Here is an 11,460-nt window from a genome sequence, read left to right as displayed (position 1 = left end):
TAGCTTCATCGAAGCTGTGACTGCAGATGGCCGTCTTCTGAAACCGGGTATCATTTTTAAAGGCAAGGAACTTCAGCAGCAATGGTTTATCAAGGAGTTTAAGAATATAGCCGACTGGCATTACATCACTTCTGAGAACGGCTGGACGGATAACCACATCGCAATTGAGTGGCTCAAGGACGTCTATCTGCCTCAAACGCAGCCAGCAGATGAGTCCGATGCCAGGCTTATCATCTTGGATGGCCATGGGAGTCACGTATCTGTAAGTATGTCACTGGTCTGAACACAAATCTCGCTAAGTTGGAAGCAGGATGAGTGGATGGCTAGCTGTTTTTTAAACAACGTGTATTGTTGTTATCTGCCGTCTCATTGCTCCCATGGTCTCCAGCCACTAGACAATGGTATTTTCAATGCTTCCAAGGCTGCTTATCGCAGGGAGCTCCAAAAGCTGGCAACCCTGACCGATTCCGCACCAGTGGATAAGGTCAACTTCATCAAGGCTTATGCCAAAGCCAGGGAAGTGGGTATGACTAAGAAGAATATACTCGCTGGATGGAGAGTGACTGGAAATTGGCCAATCTCACGACGGAAAGCGCTTATGCATCCAGAAATCCAACCAGATAAGGAAACCACCCCTGAACCGAACGGTCTGAGAGACGTGCAACTCAACTCCGATGACACACCAAAGACCAGCCGTCACGTCAGAGATTTGGGTAAAGACAAGACCCCATCAACCAGAAGGCGGTATTCTGTGATATCTAAAGGGTTTGAAGTCCAGGAGTCAAAGATAGTCTCCCTGACGGCAAGAATAGCCAGTCTGGAGGAGGAAGTTGGCCGGTTGAGCAGAGGCAAGAAGAGAAGGGCTATACCCAATCCTAACAAGAAGTTCATGATACTAGCCGAAGCTCTAGCGGCTGGCGAAACTATTTCCGAGCCAATTCAGGTCACTGAAGTGTCGGAGACTATTGAGGATGTGATTGAGGTGGCAGGATTTGAAGAAGACGAAAGCTCGAATTCAGAGGTGGAAGACTTACCCGTTGTACGCACACGCACAGGCCGCGAGGTAAAAAGACCGAGACAATATGAAAATTAATTCAATTTCTAGTTGAATTGCAGAAACAATTTTATTTTTATCATTTTTGGTGATTTTGTCCCGTGAGGTTGAAAAATTGGATTTTGTATGGGGAAATTTTATTTTGCTTAGCAGTAGGTGGGTGTTAGCCGTAGGTGGGTACTGGATGGTAGGAGTTACATCTGGATAAATGCGATGTTGCCGTTGATCAAGAGCGTCATTAAGATACCCAATATGCCACTCTCCCCTGACCTGATATCCAAATGGCAGTACCTCTGTAATAACAGGCTCCCCTTGAGGAGGATATTGAGTAGCTTGAGCTCTTGCAAGTGCTTGGGGGTCTGCATAGAGCATAGTAGGGGAGGTTGGATCTGTTGGCAAGGTAGTAGCGGACCTCCAATACTCAACGGGGAATGGAGCTGTTGAGATATGAGGAAGGCGGGCTGGTAACTGCACTTGTTGATTATTGGCAATAGGCCGTAGAATAAACTGGTTGTTGTTATTTACTGGGAAAGGCCTTGCTGGTGTTGCTGTGTTATCCACAGCGATGGGGATGTCTGGAGGGTTCTGACGCTGGCTTTGGTTGCGGTTATACATCTTTACACTAATGTTTGATGTAGGAATAGAGAGCCGCTTCCAAGAGAAAGCCCTGCTTTATATATTGTACGTATTGAAGTGATTCATTTACATCGCGATGACTGTGATTGTAATGAGGCATTGTATGTTCTTCACAGCCTTGAGCAGACTGACATGTTGCCAATGGATGATATGTTGTACATTGAATAGCTGTATATACAACAAATCATCCTCTTCATTCAATTATATGTAAATACGGCTTCTGCAGATAGGAAAGAGATATCTCTCACACACACCGATGCCCCTTACTTACATAAGGAGTCTTACTTGCACGGCCGGCCGTGCAGGTATGTGTCCCCATACTTCAGAATAAGTAGTAAGCAGGTACTGCGGACCAGCTGCGGGCCCGCGCGATTCGTATCCGTCCAACCTGCTGTTTGAATGCTACGAAGTGGCAACGTGCTCCAGTGATGTTGTAGAACCTCGATCTACACAATACGGTCCAAGCTATTTAGTTCTTTCCAAGCAATCACTAGCGAACTATAAGGTATTGTAATCAACCTGATTTTCATTTGCTATGGTTGTAAGTCGAAATGGCCGCTGTGCCGGATGTAAACTCCCGGTACTTATCCAGCCTTCAAAGTGGCCTCAACCTCCAAATTTGACGGCGCTGTGGACGTGTATATGCCAGCGTCCCCTTCACAATAGCCTCAAATTTTCATTCAGAGACTCAAATTGCGATCCCCATTTGAGCAACTGGTATTTTTTTGCTCAAGGATTCTTCACACCAGGTGTCAACCGCCTATGTATGAGCACACAGCTTGGTAAGCCAGCAGCGGCTCAGCGCAGTGTTCCCGAGTCGGGTCAGCAGAGGACTAGCGTGGCGATCTCACGCTCAAGAGAGTCTAGTGATCACCATTCATCGTAGCAAAGGGCAACATTGTTATGTTTGTAAACATTAAAATCTCGTTCCCAATGTCAACTTGTTTCATTCTTTGCTTCTCTTGGCCCAAGGTCTCTCCTTAAACAGAATGGAACCCCTAGACATTCCCCCTGAGTATGTCTACTGCGTCAAAGCCGGGAAGAAACATCATGATCTCTTTACCACGATATACGCTGGCGAAAACTATTGTGGCCGTTGCGGTTTAGCCAACCCCTTTCAATCCCAAGGTCGGGCCAGGTCCAGAACTCCAGCCCTTCCGGGCCCCTATGATGAGGTGGTTGAGGTCGAAGACTCTCCGCCACAGCCAGCCAGTCCAGCAAGTCAGCTTATGCGTGACAGACCAAAACCAGTATCGTCTTCCGGTATTGGGTACGCGCAACTACTGCCCAACACGGTGCCTGTCTCCAATGGAGTGACTGCGAATACACGGGCACGCCTATATCCCTCTAAGCCGGCAAGCGATACTCCCTATCCGCAATTCATGGCGATCGCATCGGCGGCCAGTCAGGCCATTCAAAACACCAAAGGCAGCACCAGAAAGCCTAAGCGGCAGCGCACTGGCTACCAATGGGTCCACATCAGTCTCCTGCTCGTGAGCTTGGAGACCAGGTACTTCAATGGCCTTGCGATAGAGGTCCCAGAGACGGTGCTGCCTCTAAATGATACAGTGATCAAGTTTAGCGCGGCCGACCTCCTTACCTGGCCTTCATTCACTCAGGTCTTATTTGAGCACCTGCGTCCACTCCCAAGCACCATCGATCCAACGAACAAAGAGCTTTGGAATCTTTCTTACGCTTCGTCCTTTTCTGGCAAGAAAATCGTCACCGTTCCCAACACCGATAAGTACACGACGCCGTCAAGCATGCTCGCTTCTGGACACTTTTCGAACAACCAATCTGGGCAGGTAAAGATGCTCGTTGTCCTGACATCGACCGATGTGGTTGACAAGCAGGAGCCAATCACCCCGCTAAGGCCAGACGAGTACTTAACGCCTGTCAGGAAAGACAAAAAAAGGAAGGTTAAACAGGAGGACTTAAGCCCAGAGCTGAAGAAGCGTATCAAGCAAGAGAGGCAGATCAAGAAAGAGAAGGGTGTGAAGAATGGGAGACAAGTCAACCAGGAAAACGTAGTTCCAGCTTCCTCCTACTCGAACCCGGCGGTTGATGAGGGCAGCACAATCGTCGACAACATTGTTGTGAAGGTGGATGCAGCAGATCTGAGCGATCTGGAGGATCCCGTTGACGATCTAGTGTTCGACAGCGTCTCCGACGAGGAAGGGGATGAGCGTGAGGCAGACCAAGGCCACGAGATCGAACGTGGGAATGACGCAGGTTTTTTAACAGAGTTCGTAAGAATCCCGGCCAAATTTTCACCCAGAGAAATACTGACCTCAGCAGATAAACCTGCAGTCGGCAGTCACACCAGAATCTATCGAACAAGCTCCAACACAACAATTTGAGGATAATGCAGTCGAAGGAATCCCCCCGGCCCACTCAACACGTTTTAGGGGCACGAAGATCCCCATGACCTTTGCCTCTCGACCTAGAAAGAGGAGAGATTGACTATTCAAGCTACCCATCAGAGGTGCCAGCGTCCTCCTCGTCATCACTTATTCCCTCAATGTCATTTCCATTTTCGTCTTCAACGCCAAGTTCAACAAGCGGCTGTTCTGCTGGTTCCATATCTGCAAGCAACTCTTGATGGGCTTGATTTGCTCGTGCAAGTAGTGCTTCCTATACATAGTTAACTAGATACTTTAATGCGGAGATAGACATAGCATCTTACATATTCGGCAACTCCCCCGGTCGGTGCTCTACGGTAGGCTAGCGTAGGCCGTTGTCCACTCTCTATGTGCCGAATGATCCTGTCGCGAAGGGCAAGGTAGAAGCGCTTCAATGGGCGCAACTTGTCAGGCTCCTGGTGATCGCCGAGGACTACATTATGGTAATCCATTTCGTTAACGTCGCGGCACCATTCCTTTGTCTCTGGCTCAAGACATGTGCTGATGTCGATGCCAGCCAGTGGCTGTGCCAGCTCGCCTAGAACTGTACGGTCGATGGGGATTCCCCAATTGCAAGCCTTGCTTGGGTCAGGGTAATGGTAATTCATCCAAGGTTGGCCGTGCACAACATGAGGCCGGTTCTTCTGAAGGCGAATTTTGTGTAGATTCCACGCCTCCACGAAATCGAAGAGCTCTTGACGCAGCGCATCTTCGAAGACAGCGTAGATAGCAATCTGGTCCTCGAGCATATCGCCGTCAAAGTCCCCATCTCTGGCAAGCTCCCAAAAGTAGTCCACCCACTGCCGTGAAGAGACGTGAAGCATGCTCTCCCACCACTTCTCGATCTTGACGTTCTTCGTACTCGGTGCCGCCTTGTAGGAATCCTTCATCCGCTTGCCCTGCTGGAAGACTTGGCCATTCCATTCCACGCGCCCACCAGCAGCTAAGGCAAAGTTCCAATGGGCTGCTGCGACCAGTGGCGTTTCGCTACCCCGGTCTGCCTGCAAGTACCATGGGCGCAAGCCATAAGCGTCGCATGCAGCCAAATACTGCTTCAACACACTCAAGGCGGTGCTGGCTGAGTGGCCAAGGTAGAACCAGACAATATTGCGGGAGTATGCATCAATTGCGGCGTATATCTCGAAACCGTATGCCTTCAGCTTGTCATGGCCGTCAATGCACCACTGGTAGTTCGGCCCCGGGACGAGGAACTGCCCTTTCTTCCTTCGCATCATCCTTCGGCGCATCTCGACATCGTTTGGGAACATGACTTTGTACATTTCAAACAGGGGATCCCTGGGTACCCAAAGCTGCTGTTGTTGGCGTAGATATGACTGGAGAAACCTTCGACCGTATCCTGCAATGGCATTAGATCGTTGAGCCATCTCGACAATAACTTGCTCTGTCTTCTCCAACAAAGCAAGGCGTTCCTCGTCGCTGTTTATGCGACGTAGCCAGCGACGGTCCCGGTGGAGTCTGATACGTTTCAAACCTCTTTTAGTGATAGGCCAGCCTTGCCTCTGAGAACACTCAAGGTCTGCTTCTCGGTAAGGCCAACACGGAAGATAAGGTCGTGAATAGCTTCCATGAGCTCTGGAGTCTCAATAGTGCGTGATTGTTGACGCGGAAGTCCCCAGCTGGCCACCCGCCGCGAGATTGTGCTAAGGTTGACAGTGACATTGTAACGTTTCCGCAGCTTATATCTGATCTGGCTTCGCGAGACGCCATTGAGGTACAGCAAGCTGACATAGTCGCGAAATTGATCGATTGGGTTGAGTGGCCGAGCCATGACAATAGGTAGGGATGAGAACCAAGGCAAGGACGAGGTCGTGGTGTTTAATGCAAGGGGATTTGTGGCTGGAACCCCTATTTGAGCAACGCGATCGGCGCGGACCGTCGCGCTTTTGCTGCTGCCTCGCTGCGGACTAGATCAACTAATGGGATGGCGGACACCACTCATTAGGAATAGCTTGGACGCGGATCAATTCAAGAACGCCTCAAGTGGCCTATTGATAACGTGCATGATAAGCATGCCGGTCAAACAAGTATACCGGTCACTTACATTTTATACCTTAAATCGTAATTTTTAAAAATTTCTTAAAAATCAGAACTAAGCCTAAAATTGCTAAAACTTAGAATATAGGTTAATTATATAATATATTATATAAAAGCTTTTTATAAAATTTTGCTTATTTCTTTTTATAAAGTTATTAAGAAAAAACCTATTCGCACTGTGTATCTTTATATTTTTATATATAATAAGCTAATTAAAAATTTAAGAAAAATACTATACTGTTTTCTTTTTTTTTAAATATCTAAAAATGATTTTTTTATATTTTTAATAGTTATATATCCCGTTTTCAAAAATCTAATATTGTTACTTTTAGCTGTACAGTATAAGTGTCCGGCAAGCTTGTTTGACCGGCATGCTTATCACATACGTTAAATGAGTTTTCCGCTCTGTTCTCATTATCGTCACCAAGGAAACGAATTGGGCTCTTCTAACTGTCACCAAGGTGCTTTTAATGAGAAGCGTAGTGCAACATAACTGTGCGCCATCGACTTACATTAGTCATGGCAAACGTAGACGCTGTACGCGCGTCTGGTGGACTGCAGTCCAACAGCGACAAAATTGTCAACAATAAGGGAAGAGTCCAGTCCAGCACCCGCAAATCCGCGAGCAAGATCACCGTACGGTCCACCCGGCTGCTCTGCACAAGGTATCGTTACTGATTACATTTGTTTGGGTAAGAAGAGGGCACAAAAGAAGAAGGCCCCTCCGATCGGCTCGGCGCGTGACTTCCCCTGCCGCCCCTGTGTTACCCGCGCTACCAAGAACCCTGGGCATGAGTGTGCCTCTCAGGATAGTAAGTGGCTATTCTGTCGTAGAAGCTTTTCCAGGCTAACTTATACGGACAGATACTGGTGCTGCCTGCTGGGACTGCGCAAAGAACGGTCACACGTGTCGGCCAGTGAGTAAACAATACCGACTCTCTACGAATCAGATGCTAATCAGTTGCTATCAAAGGTCCCCGCTGGTGCCGTCTCTGCTGTGCGTGCCTTCTGGGAATTGAACCGGCTGATCGACGATGTAAATAAAGATCCCGACGATGCCTGGCACTCTGCAGCACAGCGCGCAGCACAGCAACTACGCGCTTGCGGTGCTGCTGACCGGGGTCCTGCAGCTGGTCTTAATGTCGCCAATATATTCATAGGCTCCAGCACCAACCCAGAATGTAGCTTGAACCCCAATAGCAATTGGGTCTTTGCGGCCCGTATTGGCAATGCTTTCTTGACGCCTAGCCATTGCGTCAAGCGTGGCATTTTCGATACCAGCGGGGAGTGAAGTCGAGCGATTGGTAGGAATAATCGTTGATGATAGTTTGCGGCGCTCGTTGGGGCGAGAAGTAGGGACGGCAGTAGGAATAGGGGCATCTTCATCGTCGTCCGTAAGATCAACACAATCAGTGATCGGTTTGAACTGTTGTCCACAATGGGGGCAGCAAACTGCACGGGGGTTCTTAGCTTGGAAGCTGGCATGCCTGCCTCCCCCAATAGAACAGAATGGAGTCAAAGTAGAAGGCATGATGGGCTTGTGTAAAAGAGACAGAAGGTTTACCTGTAGATAATAATGGGAGGAAGAGTGATTTCAGTTCAAGTTCAAGTATAAGAAGAAGAGCACTCTCTTATAGTAGAGATGAGAATGGTAGTTTGTATATATGAAGCCGGTACAGTATGGTTACATACAGAGATATATATTATCATAACAACTGGCAATTGTAGATCTGGGGTTGACTAGAGAACGGCAAATTGCGAATGGAATCATCCGAGCAATACTGCCGTAGTGCCACTGCCTCAGCTCTGGCACTTGGCTGCTTTGGGAGCAGCGTATGTGGCCAAGAGTGATATTTATCTAAGCAGGAATGGGCTCACACGCCAGGGTCGACCTAAGAGACAATTGGCAAGGGTCTGTGAGGCCAGGGGGGTTATGACCAGTTGATCCCTCCGGCCTTCCGTACACTTCTAGCAAGGAGCTACTTAACCGAACGCATCTTTCGGTTGCGAGTGGATCCCGACAAAGAAACCTTGGCGCTCTTTAATTGGCTAAAATAATCCGTCCTCTAAACTGGTTCTATGCATCAGAGTTACATGTTCGCTAGGTAAACATTAGTTAAATATTTCGCCTGTAACTTGATTTCTTGCTTCTGATATACTTTTACTGTGATACAGACCGGCCCTTTCTAGCGTAGTTCCAAGTTGGAACCACTTGCCAGCATAACCTAACGGCGGCTGGAAACCAAAGCGGCCTCAGTGCCAGATGAGACGCATACCTTTCTCTTGACTACAACGACATACATCCTTAAGCAGCCACTGACATGACCACCACTGACGAGATAGACGAGTTCGCCAACTGGGACAAGACAGGTGACGCTATCGGCAACGCCTTACACCAGGACAACACCTGGGCTGGCTTGGCAACTGGCCCTGACCACGACAGCATTGACGTTGTCGGGGTGCAGGCGGAGTTACCGAAGCTCGCCACCAGGCCCCGAGCCGTCGGGGGTTATGTTCTACCGGATGGGATGGATGCTCGTGCTCTCCGGCGTGCACTCGTCGCTCGACAGATGGTGCTCGCCGCAGTCGACTATGCGGAGGCCAGCGAGGACACGCTTGCCGTCGATGAACGCTTGGGGGTTATCCCACATGCTGGTCCGGTCGTGAGGAAGGCCGCAGGTCAGGCACTTCCAGGTGTCGCCGTTCGGGAACGTTGTGTCGTCTGCCTTGACCAAGATAAGCTGCGACCGCGAGTAGACGCTCGCGGGATGGGGTACGGCGGGTGCGCCGACGAAGTTGACCTCTCTGTAGAATCTCTGTAGAAGAAGAGTTAATAAGATAAACCTTCCCAGCACTTACATTGCCTAACCAAAATCTAGACATCCCAAACTCAAGTAAATCCCCTGTTCATTCTCTTAATCCATTATCTAATCAAAATTGTACAGAGCTCATACAGAGAATAGAAATGAAACATCTGCAGAAGTTATACTGTAAGGCGTTGTGTGAATTATAGGTCCGTGACAGTTAAATTTGAGACCCCCTAAAAGTAAGTGCGGCTTCCCCCACCAGTGCGATATCTTGTTATTTCGGTCAAATATCTGAGTGCCAAGGCTTGGTTCATATTCAGGTTATCTACACCCAAAACTGGTGCGTACCCCCAAAACGTTAATCCTCGTCATATATACCATGCATTACCCACCTGCGGCTAAGACCCCTCTACCGATAAGCAAAAATAAAATTTCCCCATACAAAATGCCCAACTTCACTTTCACGGTGCTTGGCCAAATTTGAAGTTATTTACATGAAACAAGCTGTGTCTTATTGAGAGTTTCATGCTGTTTCGTATTATCCTATTTCTTTTTACATTACATAAGCGGTTTTGTCGCATGGCACTAATGTAAAATTTCTATCAATGCCTCCTCCACGAACTGGCCTCCCCAAAGCTACATCGAATTTTTATCTCACCAGCCTTCTATAATCGCCTCGAAAATGCCTCGAACGTCTTATACAGAGGACGATGTTATTGAAGCCATACTGGATGTCACAGATAACGGCCTCTCCCAGGACCAAGCCGCCCAGAAGCATGGCATCCCTCAGACCACTCTTTCTCGCCGACTGAGAGGCATACCGTCTAAATCTGAAGTCACCCAGCCTGCCCAGTTGTTATCCAAGTCTCAAGAGGCCAGATTAGTCACCTGGATACTGAGACAAGAGGCCTTGGGCTATGCCCCTTCCCACAGTCAAGTTCGCGCTACCGTCGCTGCCCTCTTGAGACAACAAAGCCGGGAAAGGCCTATCGGTGTACACTGGATATCCAGGTTCATGAAACGCCATCCAGCTATCAAGACGAAGATAGGGAAACGTCAGGAGGCCTCAAGATTCAATTCTTTTACCCCAATGGCCGTCAATTGGTACTTCGATATCCGCGAGTCGGAGTACGGTTGGATCAAGCCTGAGAACACAGTTAATGTCGACGAGGGCGGTATCATGGCTGGATTTGGTGAGTATTTATCGTTATTTATCATAAACCTCACTAATCCATTGCGAATCTAGGGCTGGATTCCTTGGTTATCGGCAGTAGCGATCCCAAGAGGAAGGCCTTCCTCAAAGGCACTCAGTCCCGCGCTTGGACTAGCTTTATCGAAGCCGTGACTGCAGATGGCCGTCTTCTGAAACCAGGGATTATTTTCAAGGGCAAAGAACTTCAGCAGCAGTGGTTTATCGATGAGTTCAGGAAGATAGCCGACTGGTATTATATCACGTCCGACAACGGCTGGACGGACAACCATATCGCAGTTGAGTGGCTCAAAGGGGTCTACCTGCCTCAAACCCAGCCAGCAGATGTGTCTGATGCCAGACTCATAATATTAGATGGCCATGGAAGCCATGTATCTGTACGTGTCTCACTGCTCTGAGTCATTAACCTCACTAATTCAAACATAAGGATGAATGGATGACCACCTGCTTTTTGAGCAACGTATATTGTTGTTACCTGCCGGCTCATTGCTCTCATGGCCTACAACCGCTAGATAATGGCGTTTTTAATGCCTCCAAGGCTGCATATCGCAATGAACTCCAAAAACTGACAAGCCTGACTGATTCTGCGCCGGTGGATAAGGTGAACTTTATCAAGGCCTATGCCAAAGCCAGGGAAGTGGGTATGACTAAGAAAAATATCCTCTCAGGTTGGAGAGTGACTGGAAATTGGCCAATTTCACGACGGAAAGCCCTCATACATCCGGAGATTCAACCAGACAAGAAGGAAACGACGCCTGCATCAGAGGGCCTCAGCGACGAGCAACGCGACTCTGATAATACGCCAAAGACCAGCCGTCATATCAGAGATCTGGGAAAGAACAAGAGCCCTTCAACCAGAAGACGGTATTCTGTGATATCGAAAGGGTTTGAAGCCCAGGAGTCAAAGATAGCCTCCCTGAGCGCAAGAATCACCATTCTGGAGGAGGATGTCGGCCGGTTGAGCAGAGTCAAGAAGAGAAAGGCCATACCCAATCCCAACAAGAAGTTCATGCCATTAGCCGAGGCTCTAGTGGCTGGTGAAACTATTCACGAGCCAATCCAAGCAAATGAAGAAACAGGGGCTGTGGAGGATGTGATCGAGGTAGGAGGGATGGAGGATGATGAAAGTTCAAATTCGGAGGCGGAAGAGTTACCCGCCGTACGCACCCGCACAGGCCGTGAAGTTAAAAGACCGAGAAAATATTAAATTTTATTCAATTCTAAACTCAATTTCGTAAATAATTGTATTTTCATTATTTTTGGTGACTTTTTCCCATGAGGTTGAAAAAGTGCATT

At 48.4% G+C, this 11,460-nt stretch overlaps 5 protein-coding genes across 5 annotated transcripts; 3 read left to right on the top strand and 2 right to left on the bottom strand.

The window, feature by feature from the left end:
- The first annotated feature begins 2,651 nt into the window (after positions 1-2,651).
- BGZ61DRAFT_568666 (uncharacterized protein) lies at positions 2,652-4,298 on the top strand. Its single transcript, XM_046256006.1, has 2 exons — positions 2,652-3,939; positions 3,989-4,298. The coding sequence occupies exons 1-2, from the start codon at positions 2,680-2,682 to the stop codon at positions 4,151-4,153; spliced, it is 1,425 nt and encodes a 474-aa protein (XP_046094985.1). The 5' UTR covers positions 2,652-2,679; the 3' UTR covers positions 4,154-4,298.
- On the bottom strand, positions 4,163-5,666 carry BGZ61DRAFT_594401 (uncharacterized protein; the record flags this gene model as incomplete). Its single annotated transcript, XM_046256849.1, has 2 exons — positions 4,377-5,666; positions 4,163-4,324 (listed from the first exon to the last, which is right to left on the bottom strand). Exons 1-2 carry the CDS (start codon positions 5,475-5,477, stop codon positions 4,163-4,165), a joined length of 1,263 nt encoding a protein of 420 aa, XP_046094984.1. The 5' UTR covers positions 5,478-5,666.
- Positions 5,579-5,881, bottom strand: BGZ61DRAFT_540866 (uncharacterized protein; the record flags this gene model as incomplete). Its single annotated transcript, XM_046254967.1, has 1 exon — positions 5,579-5,881. The coding sequence occupies one exon, from the start codon at positions 5,879-5,881 to the stop codon at positions 5,579-5,581; it is 303 nt and encodes a 100-aa protein (XP_046094983.1).
- A 785-nt stretch (positions 5,882-6,666) lies between these two features.
- BGZ61DRAFT_540865 (uncharacterized protein) lies at positions 6,667-7,438 on the top strand (the record flags this gene model as incomplete). Its single annotated transcript, XM_046254966.1, has 4 exons — positions 6,667-6,783; positions 6,845-6,959; positions 7,012-7,064; positions 7,121-7,438. The coding sequence occupies 4 exons, from the start codon at positions 6,667-6,669 to the stop codon at positions 7,436-7,438; spliced, it is 603 nt and encodes a 200-aa protein (XP_046094982.1).
- A 1,030-nt stretch (positions 7,439-8,468) lies between these two features.
- Positions 8,469-8,969, top strand: BGZ61DRAFT_486541 (uncharacterized protein; the record flags this gene model as incomplete). Its single annotated transcript, XM_046249873.1, has 1 exon — positions 8,469-8,969. The coding sequence occupies one exon, from the start codon at positions 8,469-8,471 to the stop codon at positions 8,967-8,969; it is 501 nt and encodes a 166-aa protein (XP_046094981.1).
- Between the last annotated feature and the right edge of the window lie 2,491 nt (positions 8,970-11,460).

Source organism: Ilyonectria robusta, assembly GCF_021365365.1.
Source record: "Ilyonectria robusta strain PMI_751 chromosome Unknown BGZ61scaffold_49, whole genome shotgun sequence".
NCBI lineage: Eukaryota > Fungi > Ascomycota > Sordariomycetes > Hypocreales > Nectriaceae > Ilyonectria > Ilyonectria robusta.
The sequence above is the reverse complement of the archived record's forward strand: the minus strand, read 5'-3'. Positions and strand labels throughout refer to the sequence as shown.